A 12,325-nucleotide genomic window follows, 5' to 3' on the forward strand; every position below is an offset into this window, starting at 1 on the left:
TGTGTCTGGACTCTTCTCTCTGGAGTGAAAACCTGATACATGTCCTGTCAACTAATATACACAAAACATGTGCAAACACATGCAGGCTCATGGATTGAATTGTTTATTCTATTCTTATACACACATGCACACACACTCACATTCTCAGAGTAAAAGCAACAGACTGTCCTCATATTTGTATTACATGGGTAAAATGAGTCTCATGGGCAGCAATACATCCAGTGCAAGATCCCCCAATCAAATAGATGACAATGAATTAAACAGAATCACCTCAACTCAAACAAATGACTTCTGTGCAATATTATACATCACACAGCAGCCTCTAAACGTACCAAGCCAGTCAGGTACATATTCAAAAGCTGCCACATACTGGCACAATCTACAAGGGTTGGGCTTAAAAGTGTGAAGTTATGATACAGCATGCCATCCATTAATTACAGTACAGAAGTATGGAACCACAGTCATGGCCACGTGTTCCAGCTGAGACTGGTGACATAGTGCACATTCACACAGTAACTTCTAATCTTTTAGGGCTTCGTTGGTCAGGTGTCTTCAGGGCATTCATTGGCAAAACCCAGACCTTCCTTATTGATCACGTGAATAAACAACACATCAAGAAAGATTTTAACTGGCTATACGTTCGACTACAATCTTTTGTTGTAGTCTGTCTTGGGCAGCAACATTTACCACTACTACTTGATGCAAAAAATAAACCTTCATACACATCCTGTCTTGTTGTTTAATTGAAAAACAATATTACAATAAATCTTACAGTAAACCCCGTGGCATTTGGTAACAATAAATCTGCAGTGTACTAAAAGGGAATGTGTAATATGAAGAGCAATCGGCACTGGAGGAACAATTACACATTACTAAAAAAGAAAAAGAAAAAGAAAAGGTGCGTCAGTTTTCACTCTGAACACTGATTCAATATCTAAACATATCCAGGCTAACAGAAATAGAGTGAATCCATGGTTGGAATATACAAGGGCACCATTGGCTGTATGCTGTGTAGGTTGGGGCATCAGTGGTTACAAGGCATTCATGGGGTCATGGAGACATAGTCAAGGTGTTTTTCCTCTTGGAGTCCCGCCTTGGGAACGGCACAAAGCTTTTCACCTCTCTGAAACATAACCCTGTGGGCAAAAGGGGAAGAGCATTTGTTTTTTTGCAAGTGCAGCATGTCCACAACTCCAATAATAATTGAAATAGAAAGCCATTAAAGGCAGAGTGCACGGCAATTTAACGTGAATTATTAATTACCACATTTACAGAAGCCCTGCAACTGAATTTGTGTGTAGTTGTAAATCATCTAACATGGTAAACATCTAAAAAAAAAGAAAATGCCCACTTCAACAATGAAAAAAAATGATAATAATGTTCCACTCTTCACTGTATACACTATAAGACAAGTGTGTTACTTCTGTTTCTATCCTTATCATATAACAGCATATAAAAAAGACAAAGAGAAATTTGTGAAATTAAAATGAGACGACAACTGATATATTCTAACTATAATATTCATTCTGTGAGATCTGTCAATGACTATATAAGCAGTCTAGATAAACACTACTCAAATCTGCACATCACATTATGGCAACTTCTTTCAATAATGATTGGTTATCATTTTTTCACTTACGCTTCCACTCATCCAGGGACAACGTGGCATTATCATGGCTGTCATCGTACGGCATAGGCTCAGGAAAGTCGTCTGGGTCCCTCAAGCTGTCGAAATACGGGTGCTCCAGAGCAAGTTCAGCTGTGGGCCTCTCGTCTCCGTCCAGAACCAGCATCTTCTCCAGCAGGTCGATACCTGCAGACAGTCAGAGGGACAGAATGACTCAGCAATTTGGGAAAACGATACAACCAACAAGTTGTGCATGTCAGTCGATGAATAAAACAGTTTTACTGACATTAGCCACATTACAGATTGCTGCAAGCTTTTCAGAAGAAAATGATTAAATTATAATTCAAAAGGAAACATTGTACTCTTGGTTACCTACCTATTTAATGTAACAATTGAAGCCGATTCCAAAACATACAAACAAAAGGAAAATCTGCTGCTGCCAGATATACAGTAATGTACCAGTGTCTCCTGTCCTTGACCTACCTGACACAGATTGTTTACAACTGTAAGTGGAAAAGCTCTCATGAACACGGTACAAAGAGAGTTCTTAATTATGGTGTTACATCATTCAGAGATTTTAAAAAAAAGTGTTACAATGAACTTTATAAGCAAATGAAACAGATGTGTACTTCCACCACAAACAACCGCTGTGGTGGAGCAGCACTGTGGACAGCAGTAAAACTCTGTACTCATGTAGTCAAGTCTAATAAACAGGCAAAAACCTGCGGCCTCGTCAAGCCTCAGAGGGCTGTGGCTGAACTCACCCTTTGCGCTGGCTCTGGGGAACAACGTCGAGAAGTCTTTCCTGGGATAGCGAGGAAGGGCCTTCAAATAATTTTTGGCCTGTTTTTGCAGATACAAGAGAAATAAGGTTAGGCATCAAGATCAAATTCAACAGGACTGCAAGTCCAAGCAAGAGCTCATGCTGTCATTCCTCAAAGAGTTGTTGATCAGTTTGCTTATGTGTAAATGACAACTGCTTGATACTTCAGATGATGAAGGTGTTCAATTCAAACCATTCATTCATCTCATTGACTTTGTTGAGGTTAAAAGATATTCTATAGTTATTGCAATATATGCTCTGCAAACATGATATATATGAAGCTAATTGTACAACTAGGCCTAAATAAACCATGGTGTGCTTTAGTCTTTCTAACTAAACTGTCCCAATTACTGTACACAATATTGAGCCCCGCAGCGGTTTATCAGCAAAAACATAATTGAAAAACACATGTGGTAAAACTATGACTGAACTTCTTAGTACATTAACCAAAGGTAACTACTAGAGTCCAGGAGTCTAATCAAATAAAAAGCAGGAAAACAGGAACAGAGAAGAAATGCATCTAAACCTTTATAGTGCACAGAAACATGAAACATGCAGGTTCTCAGTTCTGGTTCTGTGGTATTAGGGTGTTATTATAGTGTGACAATGAAATCATCATTCAGTCCTTGTTACTTGGTTTTCTAAGAAATGACTGATGGTAAAGTCTTATTTCAGCTCGACTGACTGGTAAAGACGTGTTGAAGCTCTGAATTCTATAATCTATATTCTAATATCTATATGATTACTCTCCATGTCTTTAAATAGCTTGATTTTCTATTACTCCTTCCTGCTACATGTTTCTGTTGATGCCCAGACTTTTCCTCTGGTGCCAACCTCAGGTCAAGTTTTATATTTTTACTTCCACTACTGATAAAGTTTAAGGAATGGTGCAATCTTCAGTGTGTTGTTATTGTTGGATGTAATGCATATTGCAGCCTGTGAGGGCTGCTCGTGGGATTTCATGGGCTTCAGCGATAGACTTAGTGCACTGTGTTCCAAATAAAATTCGACACCTGTAAAATTGGTGAATACTAGTAAAATATCAGCCACTGGGATAAGTGATTTTTAAAAGTCATCCCAGTCAAACATGCACATGTAATGACACAAATACTGCAATTTGTTCTACCTCTAGAGTGTCCAGTTTCTGGATGAACTCTGGTCCAGGTACCCCGGTCACTTTCATGATCTGCGTCAGCTGGTCCATGTCTGGTAACACAGGGGTTACAATCAAGGATTTCTAAACCTGGGATGTCCCTGCAGTTCAATGAGCAAGCGTCCACTCAGAGGCAGTGGAAAGTAGGGTTTCCAAGCAGGTCCATTAAACAGAAAAATGAGGTAAACTGAGAGGCACATGATGAAACAGTGACTGCTTGATTTGCTAGTAGGCGCTGTAAATCAGTGCATCAGGTGCAAGGAACAATATTGAAAGCAAAACATGCAGAAAAAGCAATGTGTAATGTAATATAGTGCAGGAGTCCCTGCAGTGGATGCTGCCTGAGGAAATGTGTGGCTTTTGCTGCATGTAGTATCCCGTAACTGCCTCTTCTGATTTACTGCGCCCATCATCACATAAAACTGTTTCATCAAGTGGCTTTCGATCACATTTATTATTACAATGATTTAATACACAATACTAAAAATGGATTGTAATCATACACTTCATTTCCATTTCTGGATGCCGAAACCTACGCCATCATTTTGCATTACAGAGGCTTCAAAAGTTAAACGGGCAAAGCAGATGAAAAGATACAGTCTTTTCCTTTGAAGAGGGTTTTCCCGTTGATCATTTCTGCCATGATACAGCCCACAGACCAGATGTCCACTACAACAAAGACGAAAAACATCAGTAAGAACCTGAGCAGAACACACATCACTAGGAGTGTTTTAAGTTTAGCTCGGTGCAACATTGCATGATACACCAGAGCAAAGTTCCTATTCACAAGAGATAGAGAGAGAAGGATCTATTGTGCTATTTATGTCTGAGAATACTTGGTGAGTAACACAATCCTATGAAGGGTGTAAACCTGCCAGAGTCGCTTTCTGTGCCACATGCCGTTCTGTAGATGCTGTTTACAAAATGAAAAAGCACTATCTCCTGCGGAAATATAAATCCCGCTGAAGTCAGTTTCATTGCAGTGACAGCTCTGTCACTGAGTCTCAGCACTATCAGGCAGCTGTCAGACGCATCTGCCTCAACTGCTAACAGATTAAGAGAAAAAGGGTTTACTGTCAGAATGACAACCGCGCTACTTCAAATGCCGCGCACCGACGACAGGATTCTAAAAAAACTGCTGACCCATAAAGCAGCGCGCAAGCCACTCCTGAAAGACGGACATCCCCGTGAGTGGAGTTAGGATGTTTTCACACGACAAAACAGCAAACAGTTACAGCACCGACTCAGTTCTGAGACAACAGCAAGGACGGAGGTGAGAATATGTAACAGCTACGATTGTCTTGCCAGTCTGGGTGTAGTGCATCCAGTTCAGAATGACCTCAGGCGCCCGGTACCAACGGGTCACTACGTAGCCCGTCATCTCAGCGTCGGTGCTGCGAGCCAAGCCGAAGTCCAGGATCTGCATCGGGAGCAAAGGAGCCGATCACAATCTGGAACAAGCACACTGGCTATAACAGTATATTCCCTGTATATTGGTAATTCTACCGCAGCAGCCCTCTCATTTAACTTTTATGTTCTCCTCGTGTGATCCTTCAAGGTACAAACCTTCAGTTCACAGTCTTGGTTTACAGCCAAGTTTCCAGGCTTAAGATCCTGTAAAAGAAAATGAGCTGAGTGATGGTTACTCATTGCACATAGTGATTAACAGGAAATGATAGTGTTTGTACTGCGCTGTATCAAAACTAGGACTTAGTGCTGGTAGTCCCTGCGGCCTAACGTGGCTCAGCGGCTTGCCTCAATGCAACTATGGGGATTTTTAACAGGGATTCAATGCTGTGACTCAACAATAAGCTGGCTATAAGACTCACTGCAGCATTACTGCAGAGTCATTCATAAAATACTGTGACATAACGTGCAATAAGTGTGGCACTGTTAGTGAGTGCGGCTAACACCTTAACTGCATTAGTAATCACAAGAGTAAAAGCAGGGTGACACTTTAACAGAGGAGGGCTGAATCACAGTGTGCACAATCATGTTTTCTACAGTCGAAACACACTCATTAACACCCAGTCAGCATTCACGGCTCAACCGACACACACTGATAGCTTAGTCAATAATTAGTGTTACTGATAAATATGTTACGATCAAAACATGTACAAAACATTGCCGACACTGCCTAATAAATGCGTGCACAAGGTATTTGCAGATCTTCTGTTTTCCTGCAAGGAAAACAAGAAAATAGTGGACTTAATAGCAGATATTGCAGGTTGAAATCCTGCAAAATTTAGTACTATATGTCTTCAAACAATGACAAGAATTTGAAATAATGTTTGTGATATTTTCGGCAACATGAGTCTGTATTAATATGCCGCCGAAGTGTAAAAATCCACTCATGTCTGCCTGCTGTATTGGCCTAACACTACTTTTCCCTCCTGCACACACACACCCAGCCTTGGCACCGGTGCCGAGGGTGTGTCCTAACATCTCCAGACATGCAGTCGGTCATCAAAGAGTCAACTCATCCTACCTGTTGGGGCACAGTTTGATCTGACTCAGTAACAATGACAAATTAAATCAACATTCCCATGTCTCCCTGCTGTTCGGGAAGAAGCGCATGTCTGCTGTCTGAGACAGAATGACACGCAGCCGAAACCTCTGCAGACATTCCAATTTCTTAATAACAGCCTGAATAAAAGCTGTTTTTTAAGCTAAGCTCTAATGTCAGCTCTCTGCAATGACACTGGACTTGTACTTACCCTGTGGATGATTCCAGCCTTGTGAATATACTGCAGAAAGGGAGAGACAGTGCAGGTAGCAGACATTTAACATGCATGTATATGGTATTTATTTAAGGGATTTTAATATACCTGTTTTATTAGTATGCGTGCTGCATCTATGAGTCACCTGACAGCTCTTATTAGATTTGCAAATAAAGTTTGCACATGGCATATCCCAAACAATCTATGAGGTATATTAATTATAATATTAATAACTTATTCATACATTTTTCTCCCACTTTTTTTCAAATAGCCTTCTATAATCAAAGAAAATCCATGAGTTTGTGTCATAATAACTCATTTAAGGCACAAAAGGCTCCCTGCACCCTTCATTATATGTATACTGTATATGTTATCAAATGCAGACAATTTTCTATAACATCCAGCATAATTCTGGCATGATGACCTTGGCATGGACTCAGCAGGGTTTTAAGTAGCTCTAATTATACGTCCTGATTTCACGATGCTTCATGATAAATATTGCATGTTCCTGCAAGGCTCACCCTGAGTCCACAGAGCATCTGGTAGACGAGAAACTGGACTTTGTCTTCTGAGAGATGACCTCGCACCTTCGACAGGTCAGTAAACATGTAAGGCATCACCAGGTAGCTGAGAAAAAGAGAGGGAGAGAGGGCAGAGCGAGCAAGAGAGTGAATGGAAAGAGATGGACAGTATGACTGGCTCTATTGAACAGTCCAAACACATATACAATTACACTATACAATCATCATTGCTTTATTGTCACCTTGGGACTGAGTCGCTGACAACTCTAGAACTGTAACTATACTATTCAGTAAAGATCACAGCTGATGCACAACATACAGCTGTCCTTTGCTGTCATTCTCCACACCCTGTTAATGCTGTAATCCTTGCCTTTTTATACTTTCATTAAGGAGCTTAGGGTTCTTGTTTATGTTTATGTAATACTCGTGTTTATACCGTACAACCTTCAATGTATGAATCCTCTTTGCTGTATCCTCCTAATTTGCAGTCCAGTGTTTTCATCTCACACCACGTTAGGGTTAGCCAGAATAAAACGTTCATCATTCATTTAAAAACATTCAAACGCTAATTTGTAATAAATCTTCTGTTTTCACGTATTTTCATATTAACAAATCTTTATTTTGCTCTTGTGTGAAGTATTGTAGTTTTGTATTTGAGTGTTTACAGTACTCTGTGCTGTGTCTGTAGGCATATATCAACATTCAGCCAGTGCTGTTTGGCTCACAGTCCTCCAGTTTCTGAACAATCCTCATTGAAAACCCACAGTGAGTGTCTGGAGGCCCAAATGCATCTTTTTTGATTTGAAATCCTAATCATGCTAAAATAAATATTTAGCACACAGCTCACAGTCAAATCGCTTCCATTATTACATGGTGAACTAACCTGCTAAGTATTATGATGGGCATATTTTTCCTTCATCCAGACCTCCGGTTCTCACTTGATTTGTAGGTTTTGGTCTTTATATAAAATGGTCATTGCTGTGGAAACCAGCGTATTCTTCACTGCAAGCAATATACATACACTGTGTGGCCAAAAGTATGCGGACGCAACTTTCTGCCATCATATGTGATGAACAACATCCCAGAAATCTTAGTTCCATTTGCAGGATGTTTCAAAGCTACAGCACACAATTATACTTTAGTCAACGGCTTCTTAACGTCCATGGTTTTAGAATCACATGTTCAACGTTCACAAACGGGTGCAACAGGTAGGTGTCCAAAAACATCTGGCTGCATACTGTATGAGATTACAGTGGGCCTTTGCTTATACACCTCCACACTTTTTATTAAATACCCATACCGATCCTGGCAAGCTAATGACTTTCCAGATCCTGGTCTTGAAAGTCTTTGAATGTTAATGGGGGAACGATGCACATTAGGCCAAAACCAACACGTCCAACACAGTAATCTGATACACTTCTGTCAGAAAAGTGGGAGGAGAAAAAATCATTTCTCTCATCACTGTGGAACCTGACCTACTGTTAACCCAAAATACAGAAAAATCTTTGTTCCTGAACATTCTGCATACTGAACACGAAACCTGCAGGTCATCAGAGGCGCTGCCTGTCTCTGCCTGTGGTGAAAAATACTCACAAGTCCTGGATGTCGTCGAGGCTCGAGGCAGGTGAAAACACATCAAGAAGTCCTATCACCTAGTTGGAATGAAAGAGCAAGGTGACGAATATAAAGGCCGAAAGCACGTTAAAACTACAGTCTGTTAAGGGAAGCTGGAGACGTGTCGGGCTGAATCTACTCACATTTTCATGCTTCATGTGTTTGAGCAGGCGGAGCTCTCGGTAGGCCCTCTTAGCAAAGATCTCCGACTGGAAGGGCCTGTGGAGCTTCTTGATGGCCACTTTCTCCTTAGTCTTCTCGTTTATTGCTGAGCTGCGGTGAATAATGGAACAACAAGTCATTACCTTGGCCCTCTGAGTATGTGAGTGCTCTCTAGTTTCACTATGATATCCCCATTTTGAAGTCAGTGCAGTGGCAAGATGACATGACGGTCTATTTTCAGGTTTCACTCTTGCTAAGGAGTTGCGCAGGGATGGAAGAAGCGTTCGTGAGACCCGTTCTCTGACGGAGTGAGGGGGCCTGTGGTTTATTGAGTATCAACATGTAAATGTTTGGCAGCTCGTGATGTGCATGTCTGCAGTGATCTGCAGGGCACCCAATCGTAGGAGGAAAGGCTTGTTAGGCTATTTGAAGCCACATCCACCAACACATTACACACACCACTTGTGTATAGTGCTGCGGACAACACTTTTGTAGGACGTTGCAGTCAAACATCGACAATAAATACAGCACGCCGCCTCACGCATACAGTTGTTATGAAACTGTGATGTTTCTGTTCCTTCTCGTCCTATGTTTGCAGATTCTCTCAAGGCGGCTTATGAGAGACACAACAACATCACAGATAATGGTGGTCGCTTGATCCCAGTTCATCAGATGGTGTGTCTTTTAAAGGTCAGACATTTTACGCCTTAGCAGACCACAACTCCCACACTTTAACGCTTAAAAACCCTGGTAACCACAGTTAGCAGGCTAATATCTGCAGCTCTGGAAACAGAAGCACCAAAAGCCTGCTATGACGGATGATAAACCATTGCAAACTTTTATTATTTTTTCCCCCTTTCCTAGGCTGCCAGAATTGTCACATTATAAGCCTCGCTGGTCAGCATGCAGACAAATATACACGCTCAATGGGATGAATGATGAAGATGAGACTGGGTGTGGCCCAACATCAAAACTGACCGTGACGCAGTTACTAGTTTTCTGAATGAAACTTAGCAAATGTTCAGTGGATTTCAGCCAGCATCTGTGCAATGGAATTACTAAAAATCCCATTTGTGTTGATTAAGTTTACACAATGCATACATTACTATGTATACTAGTATATATATATATATATATCTTATTAGTGTATCAGTGTATAGCATATATAGTATTAGTGCATAGTAGTAACTGATAATAACATGTCTTCTTACTGCAGTGCAAAGAATGAATAGAAGTGGAAAATGGACGCTGTGTGGTCTACCACTGTCATGAGATAAGAGCACAACGCTGGCAGAGCAACAAGATCACATACTCTGTAACATTTCATGACATGAAGAGGAATTAACGTCCTATGATTACACACGCATATTACACAGGTTGCGTCTTTAAGACTGAGTCTTATATATTTTAGACTAAATATCTTAGGATTTTACGTGCAGCCTCAGTTGACCTAAACACTGATTGTATTTATCTAGTTGGCCGGATAAACAACGTGATACTGGCAAATCAATAATGTTGAGTGATGTTGGGTGTGCCCAGTGTGTTAACTGTTATTTGCCTAAACAAACATGTGTATGTCACACAGGCAACATGTTGCCACTGAAAGCACCCCTTGTGGCTCGATGCCTGACCCCCATTGTGTATATATATGTCCTTTAAATTCATTTAATTTCTGCACCATGCATGCTACTACACTTCATCACATACATGTAGACACATCCAATAAGTAAAACTATGATGTTAAATATTGATACATACAGATGGATGTGCAGAGGCATTATATAATATGCACATGATCTGTTTCCATGACTGCCACAATGTATCACAGCCCCTTGTATGTAACTGCATGTAGAAATCAAAGTGGGAAGTGGCCATCTTTAATACTGACACTGGAAAACAGCTACATCTCCTCCAGTGCTGAGCAGGTAAATACACACACGGGACGTGTTTTCGTGAGAAATGTAGCCTTCGTGCTAACACATGACACATCAGGAGAAGGTGTTTTAAGGTGTCAGGTGTTACAACGCTAACTTGTCACCATGAGTTAGTAGCTTGTCAGCAGTGTTGACAGTGTGTTGGTGTACACTGGAGATCATAAGCCAGGCCACTCTGTGAGGCTAATATTAATGAGTGCTGCTAGGCTAAGACGAAACAGTGTTCACACACGGTCCAGCCCCAACTACGACACACACTTCGTGCAGCCTTCGGTAACGTTAAATCTCGAGTCACTCACCACACCGAGCCGTACGCCCCGGTCCCGATCTGCTTGAGCCGCGTGTATTTCTCCGGGACCTCCCACACCGTGCTGTTGATTTCCTCACGGGAGAAGTGTGCCTGAGCCTCCATGATGAAGAGCAGAAGGCGAAGGTGGACTAACTTCTGCTCAACGCCTGTCAGTTGTTCAGGTAGTAAAGCAAAACACCATTTGCGTACAAAGCACGAGACCCTGCGCACTACTTCCGTTAGGGGTTCTCAAAATAATGTCCGCGTGGGAGCGGAAACAAACAGCCCACTAAGCACAGACCATGCATACTTAAAAAACTGAGTCATATAGCAAGCTGAAATATATACTTGAGTCGTTGTCGAGTTTCCCCTCCAATAGTGTTAATTTGTAACATTTCTTCTTCATTTTCTCTTTCATTTTCAACATTCATTAAAGAATACTTTATTCTGAAGGCAAAATCGCCATATTTCCTGTATAAATCTGACTGCTTGCTGCTCCCTTGACATGGCTCCAAGGTGTTATGCTGTCGGTAAGCTACAGTCACTCTATTACCGCACATAACAGGTTAAGTAGCCTGGAGGACTTCTTGACATGTAGCCTCATGCAGACTTATCTCAGCAGGAAAAACATTTCACTATAAAAAAGCGTCATCCACCGTGTGGAAAACATCCAAATGATGTAAACACCATACAAACCCCCAGCGCGCAAAATCGGGCGCCTTGCTTGCTGCAACATGTCAATATGACTCCATTTGCTCCCACCCACATGTAGTAGGTGTTACTTGTCATGAATAATTACTGTACATTGCCAGAAGTTTATGAATCATGGCACCCATCAGTAGGACATTCACACTTACAGGCATGAACAAAAACATGTAAACTAAGCCTGAATGTTTGACTTGTTTTTCTTGTTTGAACACAAATAGACTGCAGGGTCATTATCAAATTAATTAATGATCCATATGAAACCTTCTCCAGTCACAACCCCTCACAGATTTGTGCTCTTTTTAGTGTCTTGACATGAGCACCACATTTATAAAAGAGTGAGGTTATTCCTGGACTCTGGCTTCAATTTATTGTTTGCCTAAAGGAACAGTTCTCTCTGAAGGCCTGCAAAGACACAAAACCAACTCTGAAATCTACGGTGTCACCAAGATACATAATCTAACACTGCTCTGTTAGCAGTCTATTAAACACCGACCTTGTGAATTCACTGTTGGTGTATTAATTTCCATCTGAATGGGTATCCTGTTACAGCAATACAGACACATGTGAGAAATGTACTGGGCTTGCAAATTAGAATCCCCCAGAATGCCGATATTTGGAAAATCAATAAAATACAAAATGCAAACTGACAAATTAAAATATTAAATAGTTTGTTAAATCAGACGGGGGCTGTGTAAGTTCAATGTGTGTTTGGAAGAAGGGGGTTATATGAGTAAAAGTGAAATTGTATGGTGGATTATATTATATTATATTTTC

The 12,325-nt window shown here is 41.0% G+C and overlaps 1 protein-coding gene across 1 annotated transcript; it reads right to left on the minus strand.

Moving 5' to 3' along the window:
- Window positions 1–87: 87 nt before the first annotated feature.
- On the minus strand, window positions 88–11,031 carry mapk13 (mitogen-activated protein kinase 13). The gene is made up of 12 exons (XM_041946770.1): window positions 10,854–11,031; window positions 8,602–8,731; window positions 8,438–8,496; window positions 6,845–6,950; window positions 6,321–6,350; window positions 5,170–5,217; window positions 4,909–5,023; window positions 4,201–4,272; window positions 3,577–3,656; window positions 2,392–2,470; window positions 1,640–1,813; window positions 88–1,136 (listed from the first exon to the last, which is right to left on the minus strand). Exons 1-12 carry the CDS (start codon window positions 10,964–10,966, stop codon window positions 1,051–1,053), a joined length of 1,092 nt encoding a protein of 363 aa, XP_041802704.1. The 5' UTR covers window positions 10,967–11,031; the 3' UTR covers window positions 88–1,050.
- Window positions 11,032–12,325: the final 1,294 nt, after the last annotated feature.

The sequence above is a fragment of the Chelmon rostratus genome, chromosome 10 (genome assembly GCF_017976325.1).
Source record: "Chelmon rostratus isolate fCheRos1 chromosome 10, fCheRos1.pri, whole genome shotgun sequence".
In the NCBI taxonomy this organism is placed as follows: Eukaryota; Metazoa; Chordata; class Actinopteri; order Chaetodontiformes; family Chaetodontidae; genus Chelmon; species Chelmon rostratus.